The 14,324-nt window shown below is 40.7% G+C and overlaps 1 protein-coding gene across 1 annotated transcript; it reads right to left on the reverse strand.

The window, feature by feature from the left end:
* Positions 1-11,136: 11,136 nt before the first annotated feature.
* UQCRFS1 (ubiquinol-cytochrome c reductase, Rieske iron-sulfur polypeptide 1) lies at positions 11,137-14,302 on the reverse strand. The gene is made up of 2 exons (XM_068150602.1): positions 14,041-14,302; positions 11,137-11,937 (listed from the first exon to the last, which is right to left on the reverse strand). Exons 1-2 carry the CDS (start codon positions 14,246-14,248, stop codon positions 11,327-11,329), a joined length of 819 nt encoding a protein of 272 aa, XP_068006703.1. The 5' UTR covers positions 14,249-14,302; the 3' UTR covers positions 11,137-11,326.
* Positions 14,303-14,324: the final 22 nt, after the last annotated feature.

Raw genomic sequence — 14,324 nt, forward strand, 5'->3', positions numbered from 1 at the left:
AAAGAAAATTCTGATACACACATGGAGTTACCAGTTTATTAAATACATCTTACTGTGTGCACCAGTAAATATATCAATTTAAATTTCTTGAACCACACAGAAATAGGTGGAGTTGTAAAATATAAAAGTGCCTGATAATATTCTAAACAAGCAGTACATATTTATCACAAAGCAATTGAATATCTTGGTTTGTTTATTCCAAAATTAACTTGGCACATTATTTTAACATGAAAAGAGCTATTTAATAAAATCTTCTGAGAATTGGTATCTGCCCTCTGAGTAAGTTATCTAGAAAGCCATTTTATTATGCAAAGCTATGTAAAATAAATTGCATTCAAGCAGTGGTTCGGAAAGTAGCTTATCATAACTTGCTGTTCATAAAGAAATGACATAAAAGATCTGGGGATCACTGCTTTGCTTTCAAGATGGGAAAAATTAAGCAGAAATTGTCTTTCATTTGAAAATAGCTAATTTGACATGGAGATAATTATCTTGGTACTTTGAAATGTGATTAACTCTAATTATAGCCAGGAAAAACCCTACAGGGAACAATGAAAACAAAATCTAAATGTGGAAGCATGAGTGTGGACTGTCATGTGTGTTACTCGTGATAGCAGGCCTGGGTTTGTCGTTTGGTTTTTTTTTCAGGAGAGCATCAAGCCTCTTGTGAAAATATGCAACTGTGTTCTCAAACTTTGGATTCCTATTTGCACACAGATTCAGCCCTCAGTATAACAGAGTACCAGGAGCAGTGCTTGTGTTAAATGGTTGACTTCTCTAACTGCATGTGTGTGTGTATGCGTAAACAGACACACACATATGCACAAAATATAGTTGGCATCCAACAACATAAACCCAAGATATTCTTGTTTTGTCTATGGATAATTACACAGTACTTCTAGCAAGATCAGTGTGTGGATTCCAGTTAAGGGATGCAGAAAAGCTACCCAGGCAAACTATTTAGTGGACATTTCCCCTTTTGCCAAAGGAAGAAAAACACCAGTAATTCATTCAAAGTAGTTAATATCATTCTACATGTATGGAAGTTACCCAGTGTTTGGTTTCTTTTTAACTAAACTTCATAAATTGCTCCCTTCATTACTATTTTCTCAGAGTGATATCCACAAGCAATTCCTATGGTGTCCTGTGTTTGAGTAGGCTTTATTTTTTTAAACATTTCCCAGCATTTGTCATGAACCATAGACTTAAACCAGGGATAGTTATATGTAAAGTACATGCAAAGAAAAGAAACCAGTGTGTATTATTTAGTATTTTTCATACTGAAGGCTGTTCCTCAGAACTGATCAGGGAGAGGGAGTCTGAAAGTCTGGCTGTCATTATCTACTTATGCACAGCTCTCATATTCTGTTTTTATGGAAAATAATAAACAGGATTATAGTTTTTATAGTTAATGCATTATACAAAGCTCTGTACCTCTTTTTTCTTTTTCAAATGATCTGGCTGTTTTAACTGTTTGTTTTAGAATATTGGACAATAAATGGATTATTACTTGTTTGTGTTACTATCAGTTTAGCATTCCTATCAGACTACTTTTTGAACAGGCAGTGGTGTGCTCTTTGTTACACTTTAGCCTATAGTCTCAAAAGTGCTGTCATTGGTGTCCTTGAATAATTGCATTCTTTATGTCATTATACCAGTTTTCAGTTGGGAGCTGGTTTGGTGTGGTTGTGGGCTTTTTTGGTTGGTGTTTTTTTGTTTGTTCTTGTTTGTTTGTTTGCTTTAGTTTAGTTTTGTTTTTAAATGGAGTTGTTAAGGCTTTTTAAAAAATCATATACATACATAATTTATTGACTGGTGTCTTTGTACATAATAATGTAGAATATGGCTTCTAGGCTCTGACCACCTTGGCTTGGTTTGGTGCTACCATGCAATCTCCTGGAGCTAATGTGGAGCCAGAAAGCCTAAATCATTGCACTGGGAAGCAAATTATGCCTCTAAGTGTGGATTCAAGGCTCTCAGGTTCATGATGGTGGATGCCTTAATATTTGCAGCTTAAGACAACTTCTTGGGGGAATCTAGCTTTTTAGTGTGAGATTTCCAGAGATCTTACTCTCCCAGCTTTATATCTGGCATTTTAGAAGCACTGGATTGCCCACCAGCTGAGCCTCCATATCTTCAGTAATTTGTAACTACTGACACATTCATATGTAATTTCCCATGTTGATGAGTAGGCACTTGTTTCAATGAAAATTTCAGCAACATGCCAAAGTTCCTGAAATAGGGTCTTGCCAGCTCTCCCCTTCCTGCTCTTCCCCACACTGCACATTACCTGGAGCTCTGGGAGAGGTCCCAGATGACTGGAAACTGGCCAATGTGATGCCCATCCACAAGAAGGGCTGGATGGAGGAACCTGCAAACTACAGGCCTGTCAGCCTGACCTCAGTGCCAGGGAAGATTATGGAGCAGATCATCTTGGGGGCAATCACAGTGCACCTGCAGGATGGCCAAGGGATCAGACCTAGCCAACATGGACTTAGGAAGGGCAGGTCCTGCCTCAACAACCTGATCTCCTTCTATGATCAGGTGACCCGCCTGGTGGACATGGGGAAGGCTGTGGATGTAGTCTATCTGGACTTCAGCAAGGCCTTTGACACCGTCCCCCACAGCAAACTCCTGGCCAAGCTGTCAGCCCATGGCTTGGACAGCAACACTCTGTGCTGGGTTAGGAACTAGCTGGAGGGCTGAGCCCAGAGAGTGGTGGTGAATGGTGTCACATCCAGCTGGCAGCCTGTCACTAGTGGTATCCCTGGGGGATCAGTGCTGGGCCCCATTCTATTTAATATCTTTATTGATGATCTGGATGAGGGGATTGAGTCCACCATTAGTAAGTTTGCAGATGACACCAAGTTGGGAGCAGGTATTGATCTGCTAGAGGGTAGAAGGGCTCTCCAGAGGGACCTTGACAGGCTGGACAGATAGGCAGAGTCTAACATGATGGCATTTAACAAGTCCAAGTGCCGGCTGCTGCACTTTGGTCATAACAACCCCATGCAGTGCTACAGGCTGGGGTCAGAGTGGCTGGAGAGCAGCCAGGCAGAAAGGGACCTGAGGGTACTGGCTGACAGCTGGTTGAACATGAGCCAGCAGTGTGCCCAGGGTGGCCAAGAAGGCCAATGGCATCCTGGCCTGCATCAGAAATAGTGTGTCCAGCGGGAGCAGGGAAGTCATTCTGCCCCTGGACTCAGCACTGGTTAGGCCACACTTTGAGTACTGTGTCCAGTTCTGGGCCCCTCAGTTTAAGAAAGATATTGAGACACTTGAACGTGTCCAGAGAAGGGCAACAAAGGCTGGTGAGGGGTTTGGAACACAAGCCCTATGAGGAGAGGCTGAGGGAGCTGGGATTGTTTAGCCTGGAGAAGAGGAGGCTCAGGGGAGACCTGGAAGGAGGTTGTAGCCAAGTGGGGGTTGGTCTCTTCTCTGAGGCAAGCAGCACCGGAACAAGAGGACACAGTCTCAAGCTGTGCCAGGGGAAGTTTAGGCTTGAGGTGAGGAGAAAGTTCTTCACAGAAAGAGTGATTTGCCATTGGAATGTGCTGCCCAGGGAAGTGGTGGAGTCACCATCCCTGGAGGTGTTCAAGAGGAGATTGGACGTGGCACTTGAAGCCATGGTTAATTAGTCATGTGGTGTTGGGTGATAGATTGGACTTGGTGATATCTGAGGTCTTTTCCAACCTGATTGATTCTTGTGATTCTATGATATAGTCTCCATGAGCTGGGTGTATGCAAATGACAATTTCTTCAACCTCCTTTATAGGGTCAGGCTGATTCACAATGTGTTAGGTATGACAAGAACAAAAAAATCTTAATGCCTTTTTTCTTCTGTTAAACTGATAATGTTTCTGGATGCAAGGAAAACAAATGTTACTTTTAAACTGTAGTTTACTTGTTTGTACAAGTAAAATACACTGGATCCAGCAGTGATCCCTGGGGAACACCCCCTGGGATCAGTACTGGATCCAGCTTATGTTGGGGCACCAGGGCTGGGCACCACAAGGGTGGAAGCAAGCAGCTGGAGCTGCCTCTATTCTCTGGCCAGACTCAAAGAAGCATTTATACAATTTTGGAGCCTACAGAGGTTGATGCAAAACTGGTGTGGTGGCCACTTTCCTTAGCTCTGCTATAGATAGCAGGATCATTTAGCAGCAGAAAGATCAGATCCTCACTTTTGAGAGTCAGCAGCACAAGTGTGAAGGGCCTGGAGAATAAATCTGATGCAGAGAGACTGAAGGAGCTGGGGACGGTTAGTTTGAAACAGAGGCGGCTGAGGGTAGACTTCATGGCTGTCTACAGCTACCTGAAAGGAGGTTGTGGAGAGGTTGATGCTGGTCTCTTCTCATGGGTAATTCGTGACAGAACAAGAGGGAATAGCCTTAAGCTGCCACTGGGTAGATTTAGAGTAGACATTAGGCAAAAGAGTGGTCAGGAATTGGAATGTGCTGCCCAGGGAGGTGGTTGAGTCCCCAAGCCTGGATGTGTTTAAAGGTGGTTTGGATGTGGTGCTTGGGGCTATCTTTTAGGGATGAACCTTGTAGAGTAGGGTTAATGATTGGACTTGGTGATCCTGAGGGTCTTTTCCAACCTGAATGTTTCTGTGATTCTACATGCTGATGGATTAACTAGAGTATATTAGCTGTGACTACATATTCCTCTTTAATTTTATATAGTTCTGATGAACTGAGACTCCTCTCACTGGTCTAGTTTATATGACTTAGATTACTATTTGTACTTAAATACCAGGGAAGATCTGAATATTTTGGCTGTTCAAATGACCCTGTCAGCTCCTCTAGTATCAAAGCATTAAAAAGAAGCTAAAGCAGCTTAAAAGCCAGTTTAATGTCCTTCTGCCCTTAAGCTGCAAGGTTTTTGGGCTGTACAGATCACTCTTGAGTGTGCATAACTAATTTAAATGTCATGTGCTCATACAGCGATAGCCTTTCACTTTTTTATTGTATTCCACTCTGTGTCACTCACACCTTCTGACATATCCCACAGGGACAACTTTTTACATTTTCCCATGAGAACCTTCTACAACACTGGAAAGCTGCATGCCAAAAATTTTTCAGGGCAGGGAATTGCCTTTTTATTTTAATTACTACTTAAAGTTCCTTAGACAAACTGATACATAATAATCATGCTCACTGGCTTGCCTGTTTTATATTTGATGTGGCATGGAAAAATGTATTGCTCCAATTATCCAATTTTCAGGCAGTGAGCGTCTTTGCCTGTTCCGCTCATTAGCTTCCATTTCATGTTACCTTGCTTGGTTCTGGGTACTGGCACACTTGTTTCAAGCATAGCTCCATGCTTCTTTCCAAGCCCCTGAGGCCACAAGCCTCCTGCACAGGGCTGATGTAAAGCAGCAACATCTTTCCTCAGCAACCCACCGGCACAAATCCACCTGCTGCGCTTAAAGGGCAGCTGAGTGAGGCTGTCCCATCAACTACCTTTTAAAAGCCATCTGCATAGCTACTGTTGGTTTCATCATCTTGTTTTCCATAATGTTCCTTAATGTTCCCTTAAAACAAAAAAATATTTATGAGAGCAAATCCAGTTGAGGATTTGCAAACAATGAGATGATGATTCCAGAGCTGAGCGTATTGACAAAGCTTGAGTACTAAGGGAGCAATGCATTGTGCTGCGCTGCTGCTGGGTATATAGAGCCCTGCAGTCCCTCAGTTACATCCTTGCAATTCATGCTCTGTCTTTGAACTAGGGAAAAGGATGCTGTTTTTCAAACATACTTTGTTATTGTCTTCATTAGGTCTAATATTTGCAGAAATGCTCAGTTAGAGATAAATATTTTCTAATTCGTTTAGATTTCATTGTAATGATGTTAATCACGATGAATTCTTTCAGTATTTAAGAAAATCAATTGTCAATTAGCTTTTATGAGGAATTATACATTGTGGTTAATCATCAGTTGGGCATTATGGCTTTATTTGACAACTATGTTATTAAAACATACAGTAATTTGCTTTTATTATAATCTATCAAAAAAGCAACACAAGATTCAAAACTAATGTGAGCTTTGGGATTATAATTAGAGCATGTTTTAGTAGGAATTGTTTTGTAATGCAGTGTTACTCTTCAGAAGCAATTATTTTGGGTGAAGAAAATTTAATTAATATATTATTTGCAGGAACCAGATAGCTCATCTGTTTCTTTTTCATAAATATTTGAAGAATAATAACTGTATTTACAAGATTTAAATAAGTAGATAATGATGCTAAGATAAATAGCCTTGATTAAATCATGAATGGTTTGGGAAAATATTTTCTTTTCAAAGTACCAGACCATTTCTTTTAAATTTATCTTATCAGATAAAGTTGTGCTCCCATTCAGTCTGGAGGTTGGTGCTGCACTGCAGGAATGGCCCAAAGTTTAGTCAAACACTTTCATAAGCAACTTCTATAATATATTGACCTAGGTTAGGTAGTTCTGTAATGCAGTGGTGCATCAGTGTGTAACAGTAGCAACAATTGTTATGAAACGAGTGCATTATTTTCTACCTACTTTGATTAAAGGCTATAGTTGTAACAGGCTCTGTTTAAAAAGTACTTTGAAGACATTAAAGTAAACCATGATGGAAACAAGCTAAAATCTGCAGAAAAACAGATAAGTTGGTGATATTTTGGATACTATCATCTGTGGTACTTGGGGTAGCAGGGACTGGAACACTAGCCAGAGAGCATAGTAACAGTGAATTGATGCAAGCCCAAATAGCTGATATTCCTCCTAGCTGTTGAGTGTATCAAAGATCATCCTTATCTTGCTCAGAGATATTTATTGACCATAGCTTTCATTACAGACCAGCCAAGTACCACTAAAGTAAAATATATGCAAGTTTTAAAAGTCTATATTCAAGTTTTAAACCTTTTGCTTATGAAGAATGTTCTTACTGGCCTTTTTCCTGTCTCATTTGGGAGATGAAATGTGAGCTATATATTTGCTCTGGAATTGGCTTGGCTCTAAGGGAGCCATTACAGTTGTTATTCAAACCTCTGGATTCAGTGTAACTTAGAATTATTGTGTTCTTCTAGTCAGTGGATTATTTGAGTATAGGAAGTGCAGTGTGAAATAAATCTGTATAAACCTGGGCTTTAAAAACATTTTTATGTTGAAATCTCTACAGTAATAATAACAACAACAACAATAATATTACTGGAAACTGTCACCCACTATATACAGGGTATTTATTCAGAGAGCTTTAAATAAATCTGTAGGTCTGTTGCTTCATCACAGCTATCATAAAATGAAGGATAGATTATTGCCACTGAAAAAGATAATTACCAGTGCCACTGAGCTCCCTGCTGTGCTTGGAGCATAAGAAATTCTGTATGGGTCATGGCTGGCCTACTGTATCTAAAGCATCCACAAGTAGCAAACAGTTTTGGAAAGAGCACAAGAAACATGCAAGAGTAGAGCTGTCCCTCCTCTGGGTTTGTAGTTAGTTTCCAGCAGACATCTTCTGTAGCCTTCTCTTGAACCACAGACTGACCCTGGAGCACTGTGTTCAAAAGTCAGATATGGGCCTTCCTCTCTGAATTTTCTGTTCCACTTGTCAAACTTTGTTACCTTTTTTTCTTCTCTACTCCTTTAAATGTCTTTAAAAGAGCAGTGTTTTGAGCAGTATTAATTAGGTTCCTGTGCAATTGCAGTGCTGTAAAATGCTTCCCAAGCATCTTCCCACATACTCTCCTTCCTGTGGGAAAACTCACCGAATCACAATTTACCAGCTGAGAAAGGGGATGGTGGCAGAAGATGTAGCCTACTTCTAGCATATGTCCTTAAGATTTCTGTCAATTACTCTTCTTGCTATACTTTATGTCTGATTTGTACTGCATGAAACCTGAGTTTAAAATAATTTAAACTCAGATTAATCACTGATCAAATGTATTGACCCAGTGGGATGTTGATGCAAGTCTATGAAAACTCTGCAGAGGATATGAACCACTATAACCTGTATATTGACCTGGCTAGTGAGGAACTACATCATCTTACTCAGTTTTTCAAGTTACTCATCTTATTCTGCAAGCAATTGTATTCTGGGTATTACCATTCCTTATCAGGCAGCGTCATTGTGATGGGGTTAAAATGGTTGTAGAAGGAGGGACAAGAGCTTCCTCTACAGTACCTAGAGTTGTGTCTAAATGGTAGGTAAACCTTATGTACCTTTCACAGGTGAAAGAAATTATGACTTTAAAACAATACATATGAAAAATATTATATACTGGTATAATCATTTGGTACAATGAGTTGGATATATCAAAGATTAGTACGCAAATAAAACAGGCTGCATAGAAGGGGGTTTCTGTGATTACGCTGAAGGACATGGAGACTGAAGCCAAGTGCCAGTCTAATCTTGGCCTAAATAAAATATAAGCCAAGAGTAATGAAAACGCTGGGGCTTATATTCTCACAGAATGAGTTGGAAGAGTTTTATCAAAACCTACAATTAGTTGTCAAAATAATCTCCAGGACATATCTTCCTTGTGTGTTTTAAGGACTTCAAAGCAGTGTGTCATTCAGTAATACACACTACAGTGCAACTGGGATGCAGCTTAGCAGATAATGGTAATAGCAGTCTTTAAAATCCTTAAATGAAATTGTTTTTTATAAACATTAGTTAAATGAGTTGCTAAAGATAATTCTGGTCAAGGACTTCAATATTATTTAATTGCTGTAATTTATTTCAAAATAGAAATAACAGATAAATGTAGATGTTTCCATAAGCTGCACAGGAAACAACATCAACTTTGCAACTAAGTCTAAAGAACATAAGCTAGAAACCAAATATGTGCAATGTTTGGATTTGTTTTTTCTCTCACAAAATGAACTGATACTGGTAAAACTACTTACAGAAGAAAATGGAGAAACTGTTTTGTATTGTCCAAATACTAAACATCTAAAACTATTCTCTTAAAGATCACTTGGGTGAAGACAGCAAAAAAATAGCATGCAAGAAACTGCCAAAACCTTAATAGATTATATCTCACCTGGGAGAAACATACTGATGATATAGACTACTGATGAATGAAAGACACAGAATGAGGCAACTTCTGCTGCCTCTGAGCATTGTGGAAGGTAAATGGAAGGGAAAATTACTTAAATATCATGAACATCATGGGAAGAAATGCAGTCACAGATTTAAGAGATTTTTCATTGCAGGTTGTGAGATCTTCTCCACCAAAGGTACAAACTGTGACTCTGACCACATTGTATGCAATAGGGCTTTGGCAGTCAGGAAGTTGTCATTCCTTACTGTTCATGGTAAATTTATTTTGCCACGTAAGACTAAAGCCTTATAGCACTATTCAGTTTAGCACACAAAATGAGAGAGACTACCGTTGTACTTGTAGGATGTACTCCCTATGTGCTACATGCCTCAATTACAGCAACTTATTCCATGCTGACCTTAGACCTCTTTGAAGAAAAATACTGGATTAATCAAGACAAGAATTATTTCTAGATTGATAGGCTCTGACTATAAAGCCTGTCTAATCTATAACCACAAGCTAGATCATGACTCCATGATTTTATCCCTCATTTTCCAGACTTCTTTTACTATACCCAGCTGATCATGTTTGTTGTTTTTTTTTACTGGGATTGTGAGTGCAAATGAAGTAGGGGACCAGAGTTTGGAAGTGCACTCAGTGCAGAACCTGTGGAGTGTCACTCCTGTCTAAGGAGAAACTGATGGATCTGATGGATGTGATACTTATTGCATAACAGGTGATCTGCTGGCATAAGTGGAAGTATGCTTGCCTGAGAAATGAAACAAAATGAAAAGGCAGAGAGGAGAAAAAATTTGGAAGATAAATAGCACTGGCAATAGCAACCTTCAGTGAACTCCATGGAGCAGCCCCGAGATGACAAGAAATTCAGGCTGAGAAAGTTTGATGATTTATAGACTGTACACAAGGATGGCCCATATCTATTGATATGAATCACAAGTAAGACAGGCTGTCAGAATAGAAAACGATCTTCAAAAATTAATGTTTCTGGAAAATGATTGGCCCAAGATGAGAAGATCTTTGTCACATTCAATTAAATTAAATGACTGTGGAGAACTCTTCCAGTAGGTTAAGAAAAGTGACAGGACAAGCTTAGTGGTACAAGGTTATGGTAAAAAAAAGATTGGATGAATGTCTAACCTTCCAGAATCTGATACAGAAATACCCTAGTAAAGGTTACATTATTACATTCTATGAGTGTGGCATACACTCATTTGCATGTACAAATATATATGTAGAGGTAGGGGTTTTCTTACAAAATAAAGCAAGAGTTTGGCTATCAGGTACACAATGCCTTAGGAGGTAAAAGCAATATTTTATTTAGTTAGAAGCAACACAAATCTTTTGAAACAGTTATTCATCTTTCTCATCAGTGGCCAGTAGACAGATATTTTTACTTTGTACTGTAGTATGAAGCAGAGGTATTAAGAGTAAACAGTGGCTTCTGCTTGTGAAAACATGAAAACATCTAATTCAAAGCATATTACAGATGTAAAAAGAAAAATACATTGAGCTAAATATGCAATCTTTTTATCAGTCAAAAGTGGGTGCCATTATACGGAAAGAATAATTTCTAGGTCAGAATTTATCATGCCAGTATAGGGACTTCAATGTGAAAACTATGAGCTGTATCTTGTCTAGCTTGCACAAAACCTCAACGTACTTCAGACCTCCTGGTATTACATGTTATTCTAGCTAAGCAATTATAAGCTGCCTCTGAACAACATAAAAAAAATACATCTATTTAGATAGATAAATAAAACCCTTTTTCCTTCACTTCCTTTGAAAACAAATGCACTGGAAGGAAAAGGGTAACATCTCATAGGGTTTTATACTGAAACTTACTCCAAAAAAGTTTATAGCAAGATCTTTCTTAAAAATGTTCCTTCCCATAATAGAGTGAAAACCACCACCCAAAAAAACCCAAAAATATCAATCAGATAACTAAACTATGTGGTATGAAAAAAAACAATGGCTGTGTAGTTCAGTGTCTATCTTGATTCAGCAGCCTTTCAGGAGGGCTCCCTAAAGATACTTGGTGTGTGCTGCAGTACCTCTTTAGACCTAAGTCTGCAGACAAATAAACACACGTTCTCAGAAGTCAGGAACAAGCGCTCACTCCACGGTTTTATTAAAATTTAACACAGAGAAGCATTTGAACACACTTCTGGTTGACAATCTAGACAGCTAATTTGTTTTTAGCATCATCTGTTTTTACAGTACTTGTGCATCTCACTTAACACTTCTCAGTGTACATTCACAGGAACATGAGTGAGCAAGCACTATGTCATTCAGCCAACAACCACAACATCATCACCAATAAATTGGTAAGCTGGAACCTCAAGGTTATAGGGGGCAGGACCTTTCCTGATCCTGCCAGAGGCATCGTAATGGGACCCATGGCAAGGGCAGTAATAACCACCAAAATCTCCAGAGTTTGCAATGGGTACACAGCCAAGGTGAGTACAGACACCTACTAGAATGACCCATTCTGGTTTCTTTACTCTGTCTAAGTCATGCTGCGGATCCCTCAGTTTAGAAACATCAACTTCAGCTTCCTGATTAATCTCTGCCTGGGTTCTGTGCCGCACAAAAAGGGGCTTCCCTCTCCACTTGAAAGCCATGTTCTTGCCTTCTGGAATGTCAGACAACTTGATCTCAATCTTTGACAACGCTAGCACATCAGCGGAGGCACTGAGGCTGGAAATAAACTGTGTGACAACATTCTTAGCAGTATATGCAGCAGCTACACACGTTGTTGCAGTCACCAGGTAGGAAAACCCTTTTCTAGCTTCACTGCTGCTTTGAGAAGATGTGGTGGGATCTAGCACATCCTGACGACGGTAGGCAGAGAAGTCAGGTACTGTGACATCATTATGGATGAAACGAACACTGGTAGGTGCTGCAAGAAAAAACAGGAAATGACAACACTTTCTGGTTAAAAAGTATGATGTGTTTTAAATTATACTTTTTTTTATTGCATGTTTGGAATAACAGGTAGAAGTCACTCCAAAGTCTGGGTACGATTCCACTAATTACACATCTCAAGTTGTAAGAAAAGGGTTTCCAGAAGATGTTTTTTGTCAATGAACAGATCTGCAAAATCATTTTGCCTGTTCTTTGAAAGTTACACAATGCCTGATAAGAGTACAGAAAAAATATGAGAAGTTCTGGATTTGAAGTGAACTGTACTGGTTTTCAGAAGACTTCAAGGAAAAAGTCCTGCAGGATACCATGACTAGCTAAGAAAAGACAGACATTTTCCATTCAAATGTTTCCCTGAAAAGAACTGGCATGAAGACATTTATTTAGTAAGGATTGCGCATTTGTGGCCTAACACTTCTGTGCTTTCTTTTGCCTTACATGACTTCTATATCTTTAAAAATCATGTATGGTCAAAGATTTTTAAGCATAAAAATGTGGTACCAGGCATCTCCCTTTACATTAGTCTGTTGTCAAAGCTAACTGTTCCAGTCAGTAACTTTTCAAGCTGCAGTCCCAAATTTGCCAGGCTCCCTTTGTAGAAATATTTAGCTACAAAGCTAATAACCAATGAATTCCCAAGCTTTTCAAATGGGATTCCCATGTCAAACCTGTCTGCTAAACTAAGATGCAATGGCTGACCAAGAGGCCTTCTATTAATCTCTCTGGCAAGAAAGGTCTGCTCAAACAAAATTTATAAGCCATAGAAAAGAACAGGCCCTAGACAGAACATACTACTTGCAAAGTGCAACCCTTTATTGAAAAAAGCTATTTAGTCTTTATTATTTGCTAGCAGCTGGCACAAAGTTAATAAAAAAACCACCTCAAAGTACCTAAAATAACTCTCAGGGATTTATACATGGTATAATGTGTAATACATTGACACTTATTTCATAGTATCATAGTATCATTCAGGGTTGGAAGGGACCACAAGGATCATCTAGTTCCAACCCCCCTGCCATGGGCAGGGACACCCCACACTAGATCAGGCTGGCCAGAGCCTTGTCCAGCCTGGTCTTAAACACCTCCAGCACCTTTATTTATGAGTAACTCAGAGGTGTCATCCATAGGATTTTAACTGCTGAGAAATTAAATTGAAATTCAAAGTTCTATGAGTAAGCCACACTATTTCAGAACTATCCTTAATAATAAGCAATACAATTAACTTCTAAAAATTCCTCACGCTCAGTAAAAAGCATGATTGATGTTAATTAGAACTAAAAATACAACTATCAGCTACTTTAGTTACAGATTGGTACAATTTTCATCTGAACATATCCTTTAAAAGTTGAGGGTCAAGCGAAGTATGTAGTTGTTATCACTAGAGCATTGCCCCCTCTATGACGTGCATGACTATCCCATCTAACAGTTATCCAGTGCAACTGCTAAGCCATACCCAGCCGCAGGGCAGCTGTCCTCCCTGAAACGCATTGTTTCATGAAGACCTGCCCTTTGGCTCTGCAGGAGCGAACTGGGAGTAACTTTACCAAGCTGAAGCTTTTCTGAACACTGCATGAACTGAGGGGAAATATAGCGATTCCAAGAGGAAATGGCGAAGGTTTTGCCACAATGAGCTCACGGTTAAATAAAACGTACTGCGTGCTCACACTGCACACCTCTGCTTTGACGACTCGAGTGAGCAAAACGGAGTTTTCCTTCATCTTCCCAACTACAAAATTAATATCCACCCAAGCGTCATCCAAAGGCAACGTATGTGTGTTACCGTAATACGACAACCTGGAATCACGTATGGTTTTCAAAACCAAGCAACAACCAAAACCTCTCAACGAACTCATGACTGCCTGCCAGGCTGACCTCACCGGCTGTTGCTGGGAGCCCCGGTTCTCCCCGAAGGAACAGGCCGAGCGCTTCCCGCTTAGAAACAAGGCCCTGGCGCCTCAGCCCCCGGCCCGCCTCAGCCTGCCGAGCCGAGGAGATGGGGCCGTCGCCCGCCCCCACCCCAATCGTCTCCCCCGGCGCTCCCCCAAGGCCCGCCCCGCGGCGTCCCGGCCCCAGCTCGCACCGCTAAGGCTGGCGCTGGCGATGAGGTCCCCCCGGGGCGACCGGCCGCTCATCGACTCCCGGCACAGCAGAGGCCGCTTCAGGTCCAGCGGCACCTCAGCCCGACGCACCACTGCTGGCGCCAGCGGCTTCAGCGGGCCGGGCACGGCGTGTGCCGCGGCTGACAGGTAGGGCGCGAAGGGCCCGGAGCGGGCGGCCACGGACAGCATGGCGGCGACAGTAGCGGCTGGCCCGGTCACCGCTGCGACCTTCCTGGCAGCAGGAACTGCGCATGCGCGCTGACGT

The sequence above is a fragment of the Melanerpes formicivorus genome, unplaced genomic scaffold, assembly GCF_026170545.1.
Source record: "Melanerpes formicivorus ecotype bairdi unplaced genomic scaffold, bMelFor1.0.p_v2 SCAF_20, whole genome shotgun sequence".
NCBI classification, from domain to species: Eukaryota; Metazoa; Chordata; class Aves; order Piciformes; family Picidae; genus Melanerpes; species Melanerpes formicivorus.